The 17,477-nt window shown below is 34.6% G+C and overlaps 1 protein-coding gene across 1 annotated transcript in view; it reads right to left on the reverse strand.

Moving 5' to 3' along the window:
- The window catches only part of KIAA0825 (KIAA0825 ortholog), a 357,466-nt gene that overhangs the window by 251,116 nt on the left and 88,873 nt on the right, over positions 1–17,477 (reverse strand). The window contains exons 6-9 of the mRNA XM_006775530.2: positions 15,114–15,278; positions 6,746–6,840; positions 2,455–2,682; positions 823–1,088 (exon numbers count right to left, since the gene is read on the reverse strand). Of these exons, the coding sequence (XP_006775593.1) occupies positions 823–1,088; positions 2,455–2,682; positions 6,746–6,840; positions 15,114–15,278 (754 nt within the window). The remainder of the gene's footprint in view (positions 1–822; positions 1,089–2,454; positions 2,683–6,745; positions 6,841–15,113; positions 15,279–17,477) is intronic.

The raw sequence follows: 17,477 nt of genomic DNA on the forward strand, positions 1-17,477 counted from the left end.
TCTGGGCCTCATCCTCCAGAAATTCTGTTTCTTTGTTACTAATGTTGTGGCCCCACCCCATAACAAAGAAACAGAATTTCCGGAGGATGAGGCTCAGAAATCAGGATTTTAAAAAGATTCCCAGGTGATTCTAATGTGCAGCCAAGGTTGAGAACCACTGCTCTAGAGAGTACAAGGATAGCCAGGAAGGCCATGTGATAATACCCGTGGTCATTTTTATTTTCTGTACATCTATATAATCTTTTTAGAGTACTAATACGTGAGAATTAAGACTGCCAGGTGCTTTCTCCTCAAATATTAAAGGTAGTTTATCACTAAACTGATGTTCTGAAATATGTTCACATTAGTCAATAGAATAGATTGAAATGCATTTATTTTCTATGTCAGCTCCCAACATCCTGTTGACTTTGAAACAAAAGAGAGGCATGCATATTTCCTAACTGTGTATACATGAGACAAAAATAAGTTTATTTTCCCTTTACAGTGTAGGCAGTACCTTGTGCCTCACAAGGTAAAACATATTCGGTCATGTCATAACAGCATGCAGAAAATCATTGCTGCTGATTAAAATGTGGAAAATGCATGGGTCTTTTGAATGAACCTTTAGAAAAATATATATCTTTCTTAGAATCTATGCATCTGGTTTAATATATCCCTTGCTCCACCTTTTTGACATTTCCTAGTCAAGACAAATGAAAATAATTCACCATGTTAATTATTATTTTCTCCTCAAAGACCATCATCAAAATTTCACTCCTGTGATATTCAAGGATTACACATTACTGTAAACATGGCCATCCACTTAATATAAATGGCACTTACTTGTTAGTATTTTCTTTCATCAAATTATCATATCGAGTAAAATGCTGGGAGACATACACCGCTGTGGAGAGCACGGTGTGCAGGTTTTCCAGGGGAGCTTGGGAGGGAAACTCCTGGCTTCTCTCTTGCAGTCTCGCCAGGACAGCTGTTGCCACTTTACAACAGGCCTCCACAAAGTGTGCTCTAATTTCCTGGAAAGAATCATCGCTGCATGCCAGAGCCAGTGGAAGCATTGTGTCAAGTTTTTCCATGATGTCAGAACAAAACTAGGGAGAAATGAATGCAGCACTGAGTTATTGGTATTCTGACAGCACCGTGTAATTTATGTACAGGGGAGCCAAATTCCTAAATAATGAATTTGGCATCAAACATAAATATAATCACACAACTGTATAGTAATTGATTGTAGAAAGTTAACTGTCAGATAAAGAAATACCAAAAAGATTACCTTGCAGACATCATGAAAAACTCAGGAAGTAACTTTACATGACAACAGTTTTATTTGCAGTTAATAGAGCTAAAAAAAAAAAAGTACCCTTGATATTAATACAATTGGATTATTTTTGAATTTCTTTTAATTTTCTTTTGCTAAATTTTCATAAAATGTGCTTATTAGTCATCACATTAAAATAAGGTTATATCAGTTTAACTAAATCAAGAAGCACCAGAAATAACCTCATGTAGCATCCTCTTATTGGTAAGGAGTCAGCAACTTTTAGAAGTAATATGTGTAGCTTTTCACTAGTTATTATGAATTTACTTCTTAATGTCAGAGAAAGTATGGTGGATAAGAAGTCAAAACTTGCCTCTACTCCAGATTAGCCAATGGTGTTCCCTGTGGAATGTTCTGGAGTTTCAGGGTGGCAGTAGCAGAATAGGAGGCCATCTCTGAGACCTCTCTTTTAAAAAACACTTAAATTATAGGTTGCTGAACTCAGTGTGGGCTTCATACTGAGTAACGGTATTTATCTATTTGCATGATGACTTTGTATTTTCTCATTATGTTCTGTGATTCTCAAAGCACATGTAAACATGTCAGACTGATGCTAATGAAATGCAGTGCTCATTAGGGGTAAACAAAGATTTAAAAGTTGCCTAAACCAATAAAAGACAGTAACTCCTTCAATCTCCTAAATGTCTAGTGAAGTCATTCAAAGTGGGGAGGTGGGTGAGAAGAGATTAACCACAGATCTTATATGCATACATGCATTACCTATGGACACAGTCAGTAGGGTGGTGAAGGCCTGGGGCAGGCAGAGACCGGGTGGAGGGGGGCAACAGGGGGGAAAAAGGGGGAGCATCAGTAATACTCTCTACAATAAGGATTTAAAATACTAATTATAAAAAAGATAAACCCAAGCAAGCATTTTCCCAGGTCCCCAGGAAGTCACAGAGGCCCCCTCTTTAGTTGCCCAAGACTCATGGAGCAACAGGTAGTAACAGGTTTAAGTCCTTTTCACCAGCAGTGGCCCATGATACCAGAGAAAACAACTGGTACTGGGTTCAGTGCTAGGTATTTGCCAAGAGGCTCCACCATGTTCCCCTTTGCAATGGCTTATATTAAAAAAACAACAACAAAACTCTTTATGCCGATCTACATACAGTTTTGAAAGGATTTCATTTGATTCTTGCCTTTGCAATTTTCTTTGGTTGGTCCTCCTCAGGGGCCACACAGCTGTCTTGCCAAACTTGTTGGACATTTATAAGGTTCATAGCATAGGTCACAGCTGAAGACCTTTCATTGTGCTCCTGTTGGAGAATTTTTATGGAAAAATCTTCTATTGCTGTCGTTATACAGTGTGCCATGGGAAGAGACACTTCTTTAAATGCACTTCTCCAGTCAAAATCTAGTAGAGTAGTCTGAAATATAGATGTATATGAAGTCATATTCATCTTAATTCAACAACAAGTGTTTCTGCTGTTATATAAATATAAAGTTGTTATTTTCATTCAGCATGTTGAATATAGGTATTCTTTGATAAACTGTAAAAGGCACTCTTACAACCTAAAAAATATTACCCAGTGAATAAAGCAATATAGAAAAACATGTGCATTCTTTACACACAGTAATATACTGACATTTCATTTTAATTCATCAGTGGATTTAATAAAAAACTTTTTTCAAAATTTAATCTCTTAAATATAGTTCAATAAAACCATCTTTATGAGAGCTGAAAGTTACTCTTACTATTTATCACATAAAGCAAACTTTAAATTCAATATATTTAATAAAGTCTAAATTAGATTTTTATAGTCTTTTTTTATAGCTTATTGTTAACAAGTATTGCAACATAAGACAGCATTTTATATTCAATCTTTTATTTCTTTTTCACTCTCAGAAATCCAGACAAGTGAAAAAATAGCAATAAGAAATACAAATTTCTCACAGAAAATACACCACTGCACCTTTCCAGATTTTTACATCTTTAGAATTTTAGTTTCTCCACTCACAGACTGGTACATGGCACTACTTTGTTTCAGAAAATGAAAAATTAAAACAATCTGCATTACTCTGTGTGTTGGGAGACAGCGAGGCTGGAGTGGACACTGGTACTTTTTTTTTTTTAATTTTGGTCTTTGTCTCATATGGCAATATATTTATGAATGTATTATCTCCCCCAAGTCCTCTAATGTTCTCTATAGTACTAAAAGCTTTATAGGTAGTAGGCTGAATCTATGCTTAGAATTAACTCCCTGTTTAATGTAATCTTGTTAATAGCAATAATTTACCTACTCCAACTTCAGAAGACCTTAAGGTTCAATATCACTGACTAAATTACTTATTTTCCTAGGTCTCAACTTTTTTGTTAGAAATATAAGAGCTAAATTCAATGACTTCTATGGTCTCTTTCAGTCTAAAATTACTAAGATTATTATCATTAGCTTCATTTTCTTGCACACACATCCCATTCAGCATTAATTTAATGCTTTTTGTATATACTGTACAAAGTAATGAAGGTGATTCTTCTTCTAGAATGAAAATTCTATTATTCCATGATTCTATGATCAGAAAGAATGGCTTTCATTCTCATGATGCTTATAATTAAGTTGTAATTGAACTTCTAAAGTTTATTTGGACCTTTAACATCAGAGGGCCTTAGAACACATTTCTCATCTTATTTTACACAAAATTATTCAGTATTTTAATCTACTCAGCTCATATAATCTCCTTTCTAACAAGTGAAACTTTAGAAGTACCATGGGTATAGTCCTGTACTAGAATAGTATTTCTTGGGACACATTTATGACAAAAATGCAAAAAAAAAAAAAATCACCTCCATGAAAATTAAAAACAACAACAAAACTCTGTTTTTGTTCTCTCAATGAAGTCATATCAGTCCATTAAAATTATTCATTCATTCATTCATTCATTCACCCAAGAAAATATATTCTGGTGAAAGTTGCCAGTAATTGCCATGGCTGCAGTGGTAATTTTTGTGTGTGTGTACAATGATGATTAGCCTAGTCCATGATAACTTATATGTGATTAAAATATCTTGGCCATTCTGAATTCTCTTTTCAAAATATAGAAAACCAAGCACATTAATAGCTGCTCTTAAAAAGAAAACTGAAAATCTTTACTACTCAAATGCCCTCCTAGAAGTCTATTTGTTTTCATAAAATAGTGTTTGTTTTCTTCTACTCTTCTCATCTGATGTTTGGTGCCAAAAATATTTCAGTTAAAATAGAGAATATTTACTAGTTGATCCAAGAAGAAAGAGGAAATAATGTGGCTTTCTGTTCTGTGCATAAAGTAAGTACCTGTTGAATCCCTTTCTTCCATCGCCCTAATGCTAATTTCTTTTTCTCATTTTTTAATTTTTTAAAAATATATTTTATTGATTTTTCACAGAGAGGAAGGGAGAGGGACAGAGAGCCAGAAACATCAATGACGAGAGAGAAACATTGATCAGCTGCCTCCTGCACACCCCCCACTGGGGATGTGCCCGCAACCAAGGTACATGCCCTTGACTGGAATGGAACCTGGGACCCTTCAGTCCGCAGACTCTATCCACTGAGCCAAACCGGTCAGGGCTAATTTCTTAATACTTACTCTGACTTTTGGTTAAAGCATAATGTATAACTTTGCAGTTTCCTGAGTATTGTTCTTGCTTTCTAAATTGAACCTATTAAAATCCTATGTCCCTATACCTTTTTAAATGTTTCCCTATTATTAGTCAAGGTCCACTCAGAAAATAGAAACCACTCTAGGTATTTCAACAGGAAAACAAAAGTTAATGTAGTTTACTAAGGTGATGAAATTGTGTGGAGCCAAACCATGGGTTGTGAAGCAACACAGATATGAATGCAGCAGGAAGCCATTATTACTCCAAGGGCTGGAGGAACAAAGAAAAGGGACTATCTATAGGAATACAGTTTGTGGGGCCACCAGTCAAAGCTAAAGGCAAGACTGCTAGCTGCAACTGGAATCATGGAGGGAGGATTGTGTGGTGGGAGCAGAGCCCATGGAGGAAATGAAGGAGTCACAGATACTACTACTAAAGATATACTAAAAATAAAAATAAATAAAGATATTCTCTAAAACAAGGGAGGGGAAGAAATACTCGGGTTTTTCTCTAACATCTACCATCCAGGTTTTCCATCAATGCTTTTCATTGGCCAAACTTTCCTAGTAACCAAGGAAGCCTGGAAGATGTAATTCTCTATAATACAGAACAGAGCAGCGGAAGAGTGGTAATGGATCTGAGCACAAATAGGAGATGCTGGACACGCTAAACTAAGAGACCAGTTCAAACTATTACTTCCTCTTTCCTTTCTTTTTGAATCTCCATTTTCTCCCTTTTCAGCAATTATCTACAGTCCAGATTCTCAAAGTGTAGACCCTGAGTTGGAATGAGAACAAAGACCTCCTCACTTCCAGCTCCCTCCTCTCAATCTGTCCATGGAACAGATTGTGCAAGAGAGCAGTGTATCTATTCAATTTTCATCAAAATGTATAAGCCAATTTTCAACCAAGAATTATTTCTTTTACTGTCAAAGGGAAAACGCAAGACATTTTTATTTATAACAGATTCACAGACATAGGATGATGCTTTTATCTATACTCTAGAGGCCCGGTGCACGAAATTCGTGCACATGTACAGTCTCTACTCTTGGCCTGTGATCAGGGCCATCTTCCCCAGCTGCCCGCAGCTGGCCCCACCCCCCGCCACCACCCACTCCCGGTTCCTCATTCGCCATTGGGTGATCAGTGCCTGATGGCTGGGGGAAGGAACCGAGAGGTCTGCTATTCCTGCCTGCTCGCTGGCCCCACCTCTGCCACGGGTGGCCATCAGGCGATCAGAGCCTGCCCATCAGGTGATCAGAGCTTGCCAGCTGGGGAAAGGGACCAAGAGGAAGTCAGTGTGCCTCATAGTGACAGCTCCAGTGACAGCTCCAGTGGTTTGCAGGCCAGCCCCACCCCCAATCAGGGTGGGGGTCCCTGCTGGGGGGCAGGGCAACCTGAACTTGGGGGCACCAGAGGTTTGCAGGCCAGCCACGCCCCCAATCAGGGTGGGGGTCCCCCCGCTGTGAGGGGCCTGCCTGGGCGAGGGGCCTTGGGCAGTTTGCAGGCCGGCCATGCCCCCGGCTTTGTTAGAAAGGATGTCTGGAAGATGTCCGGTCTATCTGGTCTAATTAGCATATTACCCTTTTATTAGTATAGATATAAAAGCCTAAGCGACCGGCCGAGTGGCCGTCCGGCCAGTAGCTATGATGCGCACTGACCATCAGGGGGCAGACACTCAACACAGGAACTGCTTGCAGAGTGCCCTCTTGCACTCTGTGACCCCTGGGGGATGTCGGACTGCCAGTTTCGGCCTGATCCCTGCAGGCCAGGCTGAGAGACCCCACTGGTGCATGAATCCGTGTACTGGGCCTCTAGTATATGAATAAAGAAATACTCCCTTTTCCCCCCACATACCTCTTTTCCTAGTAGTAATTGCTCTGAAGAAATATTGGCTTCATTTGCTCTAGGTTTCTCTATTATAGTCTCTCTATTGGATGTGACCAAAATTCCTATGGAATAGATAAAAAACAAAACATACAAACATACAAAAAAAAAATACATATATAATCTGTTAAATACAGATCTGTTTGTTATTAATTCATTTTCGTATTGATAATGTAGAGTAAGTTAAGAATATAAAGTAAATATTAATTTCCTTGCTCGTGAAAAAGTTAAATTCTAAAGTACTGCATTTTAAAACTGGTGGTATGCCTTAGCACTTCAATACTTCCTTTCTTGAAACAAGGAAGAACAAAAGTACATGGGTGAACATCAACATATCAGGAAAAATTATACTCTTAATAAGTATATCAATAATTCATTGGAAAAATGCAAACACTGGAACAGATAAGAAATAATTTCTAGCTCTGTTTAGGTAGTTCAATTGGTTAGAGCATCGTCCTGATACACCAAGATTGTGGGTTCAATCCTGAGTCAGGGAACATACAAGAATCAACCAATGAATACACACGTAAACAGAACAACAAATTGATAGCTATGATGCACACTGATCTCTCTCTCTCTCTCTCTCTCTTTCTCTCTTATATTAATCAATAAACTTTTAAAACACAATAGTCTCTAACGCCTAAAATGGAAAAAATTTTCTCAACTTTTATAATTAAGTTTCTCAGTTTTTATAATTAAGGAAATCTTTTCCCTGTGGGAAGAAATGAATACATTTGCCAAAAAAAAATTATTCCACTTTTCCAATAAGGCTCTATTAATTAGTTTAATTTGATATAAATGATATAATTTGATATGAAATAGTCAGTTTCTCCTTATGTCCTGAGCAAACAAATTTTGAAAATCTTACTGATTCTTCTCAGTAAGGTTTTTGTCCAATATATCCATCTGGCAATTTTGTGGTTTTTGTTTTTCTAAATATGGTTCTATGAACTTAATCATGAATGATTCCTAAGTAACACAGTTGACTGAAACATTCCCTAGGGGGATTATTTGGTAGATGATAACATCCTTTTTATCAGAATTTATCTATTCTGAGGAAAAGTTTTCTTTAACTCCAGTGTTTTTTAATCATTTTGGATTTATGAACACCTTTGAATACAAGTGAGAGAATACTCCATCCAAAATGCACAATATGAATCTATGGGAACTACACACAGACACACAGATGCACACAATTAAGGCCCCTTGTAAAGTGCATTCATGAATCTCAAGGGCCCATGGACTGCAGTTTAGGAATCCTACTTCATGTCTCAACAAATATCACAACAAGGATTAAGAAGGTTTTAGATCAGTGTTATTCCAGTTAACCTAAAATATTTTCTCTATGACTTGGATTTTAATGTCTTCTTAAGAAGAGGATAGTTCATACAAATAAGGATCAATTCTAACATTAAAATAAAATCCAGATTAATCAAAGATTTTAAGTAAAGAAAAAGGAGATGCATCGATAAAAATTCTGCTATGTGAGATGTCTGAGATTTTATTGTCTATGTTTTCTTCCAGGATTTTTATGGTTTCATCTAAGTCTTTTATCCATTTTGATTTTATTCTTGTGTATGGTGTAAGTTAGTGGTCTAGTTTCATCTTTTTGCTAAAAATTTTTAGAGTATTTTTTTTAGTTCTGTGAAGTATGCCATTGGCATTTTAATAGGGATTGCTTTGAATCAATAGATTGCTTTGGGTAATATGGAATTTTAATGATGTTAATTCTTCCAATCCATGAACATGGTATATGGTTCCCATTGTTTGCATCTTCCTCTATTTCTTTTTTTCAATATCCTAGAGTTTTCCAAGTATAACTCTTTTACCTGCTTGGTTAAGTTGATTCCTAGGTATGGGATAGAGGAGACGAGAAGAGATAAACCAAAGAACTTATATACTTATATGAATAGCCCATGGGCACTGACAATAGGGCAATGAAAGACTGGGGCAGGGGGCCAGGGGCTGGAGGAGGGGGTAAGAGGTGGAAATGTGGAATGCCTGTAATACAAATAATAAAAAGATTTTTTAAAAGAAAAAGGAAACTATAAAGTTATTAAAAATATGAATTATTTTTTCAAAAGATCTAAATCACATAAACAATTTTGCATTAGCAAGCAAAACAGATATAAAAAATTGACTTGATACTCTCAAAATATCCATACTTTAAAAAAATTAAAAAAAATTAAAGAGCATTTTTAGATTCTGCACATCATTCTTTGTGTTGTGCAGTTCAATGGGCTTTGCCAAATGCATAACATCATGTATCTACCTTTATTATACCATAGAGAATTATTTCACTATTCTTAAAATCCCCTAAGGTCAACCTATTCACCTCTCTTCTCCTTTTCTCTCCTCCTGACAACCACTGGCCTTTTCACTGTCCCTATACTTTTGTTTTTTCCACAATGTCATAAATCTCATATAGTTGGAATCATATAATATGTAAGCTTTTTAGACTGGCTTCTTTCACTTAGCAATGTGCATTTAAGATTCTTCCATGTTTCCTCATGGCTTGATATCTCATTTCTTTTTATTACTGAATAACATTCCATTGTATTGATGTACCATAGTTTATCAAATTTACCTAAGGAAAGTCATTTTGGTTGCTTCCAAGCTTTGGCAATTATTACTAAAGTGTTATAAACATTCGTGTGCAGATTTTTCTGTAGACATTAGTTTTCTATCCATTTTTGTATATAGCTAGGAACATGATTATTGGATCATATAAGACAATGTTTAGCTTTGAAAGGTACAACCAAATTGTCTTCCAAGAGGCTATACTATTTTATACTCCTATTAGCAATGAATGAGAGTTCCTGTTGTTTCAAATCCTTGCCAGAAGTGGTACTGTTCGTGTTTCTAGCATTAGGCATTTTAATTGGTGTGTAGTGTGCTCTCCTGCTTAAATCTGCATGCCCTGATGACATATGATGTGGAGCATCTTTTCATACGCTTACTTGCCAACTGTATATCTTCTTTGGTAGGTGTCTCTTCAGATCTTTGACTCACTTTTTTCCCCTCACTTTTAAATTGAGTTTTTTGTTTCCTTGTTGAATTTTAAAAGTATATATATATATATATATTTTGGATACAAGTCTTTGATCAGATATGTGTTTTGCAAATAGTTTTCTCAGTCTATGGTTAGTATTTTCATCCTCTTAATGGCCATACTTTTTTACTTGACAATTCCACTTCAGAAATTTATCATCCAGATATACATGTGCAATATTAAGACATCGTTCAAGAAAATTTGCCATATCATTGTTTGTAGTCCCAAATAAACAGGAAAGTAAAACCCAAAATGTCCATCAGTGAGTACCTGGTTAACTGCACCAATGGAAAACTATTCAGCTGTTAGAAAGAATGAGGTGTCTCTACATAACTGTTAGTGAAAAAGAATCTCTGCATAGTACGTACAGATTTTGTTTTATTTTAACATAGGGATAGATATGGAAGTAGTTGCCTCTGGAGAGTGAAACTAGACAACTGGAATAGCAATAGACATACTTCTCAGCATATATTCTTTTGTCCTCTTTAACTGCTTTACCATATGAGGAACTATTATTCAAAAAACATTTTTAAAGAAGAAAAAATAATGAAGATCAAGTTAATGACATGAAGGAGCAACACCTGGATTCTTAATGTCATTTTGCTTTTCTACAGATAGCTCACAAAACCAGCCAATTTAAAAGGTATTTACTCTAGAATAATAACACTAGTTTGAAATATAAGCTTGCAAATCTATATCTGGAAATAACTATATGCTGTTGTGTAGCTATAATTTAAGTTTATGAAAAAAGTTAATTATCTTATATTTATTGTTACACTCTAAATACAATACGCTTATTCATTCAAAGTAACATGCTTTGATATTTACATAAACCATCTGCCTATTTTCAAGATTAGTAAATAAGAAGATAAGCTTCCCAAGCCTTTCTTGCTGATGGGCAATTCTGTAGTAAGATAGAAAATGAATTATCAAACAATTCTGACAATCTTTATAATATAGTCTCCCTCCAAATTAAAAAAAGATTTTAAAAAACTGAATCCTAGATAGAGAAGCAAAAAGAATCATTTTAAGACATGATTCGTAACATTGACTCTACACTAATAAAATATCTCATGGTTTTAACAAATTGTGGCATTTTATATTTGTTTGGAATTCAAAATGGTCAACTTCAAAATCCCACATTGTCAAACTTCATTAAATTCTGTGAACATGTGACAAATTACTTCACCTATTTAAAGATACGTTAAAAATCCTATTCACTTATTCACATCGTCTAGAGAAGGTAGCCCGTTTTGGACTCAATGCTCTAAAATACAGGTTATTTGCATGCAGTCAACACTGATTTCTTTAGGAGCAGGCCCAAGTAAAGGCCCTCAGTAGAGGGCAGAGCATCACAGGAATGGTAGCTGCTGAGCAGCCTCCCCCACAGAGTTCACTGTGGTTCATTTTACACTTCTGGTTAGTTCCCACACTGTTGCTTTCTTTCATGGAGAGTAGAGGTTGGCAGTACTTCCCTGTGACATCCACTTTCACACCCAAATTGGTCTTCATAGGCTCCCATTGTGCGTACTACAAAGCAACTTGCCTTGTTGGCGGCTCTAAGTGGGAACTACAAGTCTTTCTTTTCTTCACTGCTCTTTTCTGGCTCACAAGCAACCTCCCACCAAAAGCTGAATCTGTAGAAGAGACTACATCCAAGAGATAATACTATGAAAAGGTATGAAGAGAAGCCCAGGTGGCCACCTTGCAAATTTCCAATGTGGAAGCCTTCGACCTCTCTGCCCAAGAAACAGCTAAAGTCCTAGTGTAATGAGCTTTACAAACCCTAGGAGCCTCTTTACCTTAACTACATACACCTCCCTAATACAATCCCTTAACCATCTAGCTAAGGAACTCTTAGAAGCCATTTGACCCCTCTTAAGACCCCCTAAGAGTACAAACAATCTTTCAGAAGATCTGAAATCTTTGATTCTTCTGAGACAAACCCTAAGTGTTCTTCTTACATCCAATTGAAGCAGCCATTGCTCTTTGTCATTGCTGGGGCTAAAGAAAAATGAGGGCCAAGAAATCCTGGTTTAGATAAATCTCAGATGCCACCTTTGGAAAATTTGAGGAACTGCCTGAAGAACAACTTTATTTTGAAAGAATCAAACCTGAAGCTACTTCATAAGATATAATCACCTAAAAGAAATACAGTAACCGTCAAATAATGTCCTATCTTTTTCTGAAATGACCAAAATAGAAAACCATCAAATTATGACCCATAAAAGCAAATAAATGTAACTAAATACCATTTATTTCTCAAAAACAAATTTGTGTCTCTATAACATCTATTGAATCACATTCAAATTACTAAGAACACTGCCAATTTGACTAACTCAATAACATAGTAGAAAACATCAAAGTAAAAAGTAAATTATTTGGTTAAACATCTTTATATTTTCTTTATGTGATGTTAAGCACCTGGATATTTTTAAAACATCTGGACAATAAAAAAATACACACAAAAACTTACCTTTCATCACACTGTTTTGGTTACATAGACATAGTAGGTAACTCTTTCCAAGATCTTTATTAGCAAAATATGCTCCAATCAAAGAAATACACAGGAAACCAAATGACTTGATCTTTTCCCCCCATTCTCTCCCACACAAGATTTTGAAGCAAAAGATGCACTATCAGGATAACTTAAGATACATTTGGTTTTTTTAATCATCCATTTCAAGGAATCTTTTCCTTTCTGATTTACGAAACAAAGGTTTTTGATAAAAATTGATTGGCTTGGCTTGCACACAATAAAACATTTTTTTTCTTGACAATTTCCTCCAAGATCATTATTTTCAGGGAGCCATAAAGTTATGTCAGATTAAATCAATCTTGGCTTTGTTACAAAAAAATAAAAATTTTAACAATAAAAAAGATATATATCACAAGGGGTGCTCTAGTACTTAGACATTTCTTATTCCTGTCCTTCAAAATTCATTCCAAACTATGTTCAATAATCCACAAATATATTTCTATAGTACACTATTATTAATGTGATATTGAAGTTGCTTTTACAGTGGGGCCTTGACTTACGAGTGTCCTGACGAGTTTTTGAGATACCAGCTGTCTCTCCGCCGATTTGTTGCATTGAGTTGACAGAGTAATTTGAGTTAATGAGCTCCTTAATGAGCTCCTTAACGAGCTCAGTCTCAGAACGAATTAAACTCGTAAATCAAGGCCCCACTGTATTTATTTTTATTATTTTATTTTTTGTAAATCCTCACCTGAGGATATTTTTCCATTGATTTTTAGAGAGAGTTGAAGGGAGGGGGAGAGACAGAGAGAGAGAAACATTCATGTGAGAGAGAGACACATCAATTGTTTGCCTCCCACACACACCCTGAATGGAGCTGGGGATCGATCCTGCAACCGAGGTATATGCCCTTGACCAGAAATATAACCAAGACCTTTCAGTCCAAGGACCGATGGTCTCTCCATTGAGCCAAACCAGCTAGGGCTGAAGTTGCTTTTATCTGCCATGATGATAAATTTAGAATAAGACAGTAATATTATGGCATAATAATATATTTTCTCTGTTGATTTATTCAATAATGGCAACTGTTATTCTTAAATATACAGCATTTGCCAAATCTCAACATTGCTTAATTTTAATCTAATGATGTCAAACCCACTTTTTCTTCTTTTTTTCTGAAATCACTATGACAAATTTTTGCTTCAATTCTTGGCCTTGGCAGTTTTACATCTTTACAATACCTTTCTAACACAATTCTAATTTTCAATTTTTGTTGCTCTTAAGGGGAATAAAGTTCTCAGAACTGACCTAAATTTTCTAAGGTCTGGCCTAGGACCAATACAAGATGAGACTAAATGGCTAGGATCTAGATTTGTTGAAATGCACTGTTTCTTTATCCACACCTCAGAAAAGATCTGCTACAGATGTGGATGAGGGTGGCAAATCTTAGCCAGGAATAATGTATGAGTATCTATACCAAGTGTCAACCACTCGAGAAATCAACATTGCAATAAAAAATTAGGATGTCATATTTCTTTACTCAGATCTCTCCATGGCCAGTCAGTTCCTTCTAGAAAACCATCTAGGGCTCACATGATTTCCTAATCAAATCTACTTTTTTATTCTGTTTTTTAACTTTAATATTTTGTGTCATATTTTTATTTTTTCATTGTTTTTCTTTGTCAGCATCCAAATTCTACTAGTATAATCCATCTCCATTTTTCTTCAAATTATCTCCAAATTTAGAAAAGTGTTCTACATTAGTTACTTTATAACTTAATAGTATTACTTAAACTTAACTTGAAACATAGAAGGCTAGTAAGCTATGCTTAATATAAAACATACTTTAACCCTATCACTTTTCTAACATTATTTACCCAGGCAAAGTAAATTTAAAAATATAAAAGTAAATATATTAAAGTAAGTGTAATTCCTTTCTAAGACATCAGCTTCTGAAATTTCAGATTCATTTGCTTGCCTAACTTTGTTTCACAAATACAGCCACTATCTATTTTTATTCCTTCAAATGATATATGGTATCATGTAAAAGATAATTTTGTATTGTTCAATCTGATGTAGGTGAAAATCTGTATAAGTATAGATATGAACACACAGAACATATTATGGCTTTGAATTCTACCTTTAATTTTAGAAACATTCTTCCAACACTTTCTTCTAAAAGATTTTATTATACTAAACTTAAAGTAACATATTATATAATTCTGATTACTATTAGAACAACACATTTATTGTTTATGACATGCTAGAGTTTCTTTTAAAGAATTCACATACAATAAATCATTTAATTCTCATAGCCCTACATAACATATTGCAATATAAAGCATCTAATTGTAAAAGAAAACAAAGAGAAATGTATTTTCATCCTATACCATCACTGGGAAGATGAGAAAACTGAGGTTTAAGGAAGCTAAATGTTTTTGCTCAAGGTCATCCAGCTGCTAGTAGTAGAAGAGGAGCTACTAGATCATTAAGTCTGCTTATTTTTTTCATAGGCCAGACTGTGTTTCTTCGAATTAAAAAAAAAGATCTGATTTTAGTTAAAGGCAATTATCTGGAATTGACTTATAATGCTTTGTCAACTAGAATTATGGAATTTGCCATGTGTAAAGGATAAAAATGTAATTCTATGGTTTAATAGAATTTTCTTTACTTAATGTTTCTCTCAGGCTTTATGTTTCTTTAAAGAATTCTATTAAAAAAATTTCAAGTAATGGTATAGATTCAGTAGCTGGAAGCAAAAATAGGGAGAATAATAGATTTACAATTTAAACAAAAGGGCATGTTACCTGATTTATTGTTCCTTGGTATCTTGAGTGATAAAAAAATTTCTTCAAACAATTCTTGAACATTTTTTTCCAGCTTCAAAAAGGATTTTATAAGCTGTGATAAGAATTCAAGCTCATCTAAGGAAATAAAAAAATTTTGTCCTTTCTGTGGGCCTTCAGGAGTAACTGTGAAAAGAGAAGATCAATACTATAGTACATTGTATTTGTTTTTTCAGTAAATGCTATAATAATCTATGTGATTACATAAACAATCAAATCTAATTAGACCTTCAATAAATAAACCAAGTTTGCTCTTTAAGAAATACATATAAAATCTCCTAGGAGAGTCTTTTCTTCTGGGAAACTGGAGATGAGTATTCTCTTTAATACAAATATGACAAATAAATATGTATTTATTCTCAGAGTATAAACAGGAATGTGATTTGTTGTTGTAAAATCACATTTTATACAATTTTATTTTTAAAAAAGTCTGGCACAACTTTAATCTAGTCACAAGGAAATTTAAGACAAATCCAAATTGATGGACATTCTACAAAATAGCTAATCTATACTCTTCAAAAGTATTGTGTCCAGAAACACAGACTAGGTTTTGATTAGACAAATGATCTATTCAAAGAAGTCTAAAAAGACATGACAATTGAAATTAATACATAATCAGGCCCGGCTGGGTAGCTCAGTTGGCTAGAGTGTTGCCCTGATACACCAAGGTTGGGTGTCTATCCCCGATCAGGGCACATACAAGAAGCAAACAATAAATGCATAAGTAAGTGGAACAACAAATCCGTTTCTCTCTCTCTCTCTCTCTCTCTCTCTCTCTCTCTCTCTCTCTCCAGTAAAAAAGTTAATACATGATTAGTATTTTATTTTATTATAAAGGACTTTATTGGGGTAAATTGATGAAATCTGAGTAATGTCTACAATTCAATGCTATTATTGCATGATTGTTAATTTTCTGGTTTAGATAACTATACTGTGGTTATGAAAGAGAATGCCCTTTTGTTTAAGAAATATACATTAAAGTATATAAAGGCAAATGTCTGTAGCTTATTCTCAGTTCAGGGAAAAGAACAGTTTTAAGAGAAAGAGAATGCAAATGTGAAAATGTGGCAAAATAGTAACATTTAAGGAATCTATATATTTTTGTAGTCTGAAATTAAAACAAAGGTTTTTTAAAGACTAGATAAAATACATAAATCTTCAAGATCTTAGAAGTGTCATTACTATATCACTAATAACAAGCAAATTGACTTAGTAGTTGAAAATAGACTATATAATTCATGAAGCCTTGTTTTAAAAGTTAACCTGTAAAAATAATTGTAATATCTATTGCTTTCTAAAGAACAGTACACCTTAAAATAAACAAAAGTTGATTATTTTCCTTTTATAATCATGCTACTTTCAAGTCACACTACAATTTTAATATGATAGAAAAATATCTTAAACTTTTTAAGAATATGGAGACTGACTGACCTCACCAAATAGCACCTATGACCAAGTTTTCAAGTATTTAAAGAATGCTTCCTTTATTATTGACACTTCTTAAGATACTTAATTACAAACTGAAAATGTTGAGTACTAGTATAAAATAAGCATCAAGTTCCTTTGGAGAGAAAAAAAATTAAGAGTGTTAGTTCTGGTGATTCCATGTAAAAATTGGTTACCTTTATCATATGGATTTAGAAGGAAGATTCCAATAATGTAGCAATTTTATGGGTAATTCATAAACTTTAAAATGTTTACAACAAACTTGTAACCATATAACAGTTTTTCACTGAGGACCAAAATTGTCATGGTATCATTGCAGATAATAGAAGAGAAACCTGTCAACCAACTTAAACTGTGGAATTTAGTCCTATTCTTTTTTTTTTTTTTTTATCCTCACCCAAGGAAATGTGTGTTTGTTTACTTTTTAGTTTATAGAGAGGGGGCGGAGGAGAGAAAGAGAGAGAGAGAGATTGATGTGAGAACGAAACATCGATAAGTTGCCTCCGATATGCGCACCAACCAGGGATAGAACCCACAACCTAGGTATGTGCCCTAACGGGCAATAGAACCGGCAACTTTTTGGTGGACGGGACAATGCTTTAACTAAATGAGCCACCCGACAGGGCAGTTCTCTTCTTAAAGAGTTAAAAAAAAAAAAAGGTTTGAAAAAAATCTATGAGTACCTACAAAAATTCTGTTTCACCTCTAATTGATGTTAGTCCTACATATAAAGTCTGTTTCTAAATAGCCCTACTCACATCTACTGTTCTTCCATAGGAAAGCCAGAGAACAGAACACATACAACCAATATATATACCTAAGATTCTGTTATTAAAATCATGACCTAAAAATGAAAAGAGTATAAATAAATTACCATTC

Source organism: Myotis davidii, unplaced genomic scaffold (assembly GCF_000327345.1).
Source record: "Myotis davidii unplaced genomic scaffold, ASM32734v1 scaffold44, whole genome shotgun sequence".
In the NCBI taxonomy this organism is placed as follows: Eukaryota; Metazoa; Chordata; class Mammalia; order Chiroptera; family Vespertilionidae; genus Myotis; species Myotis davidii.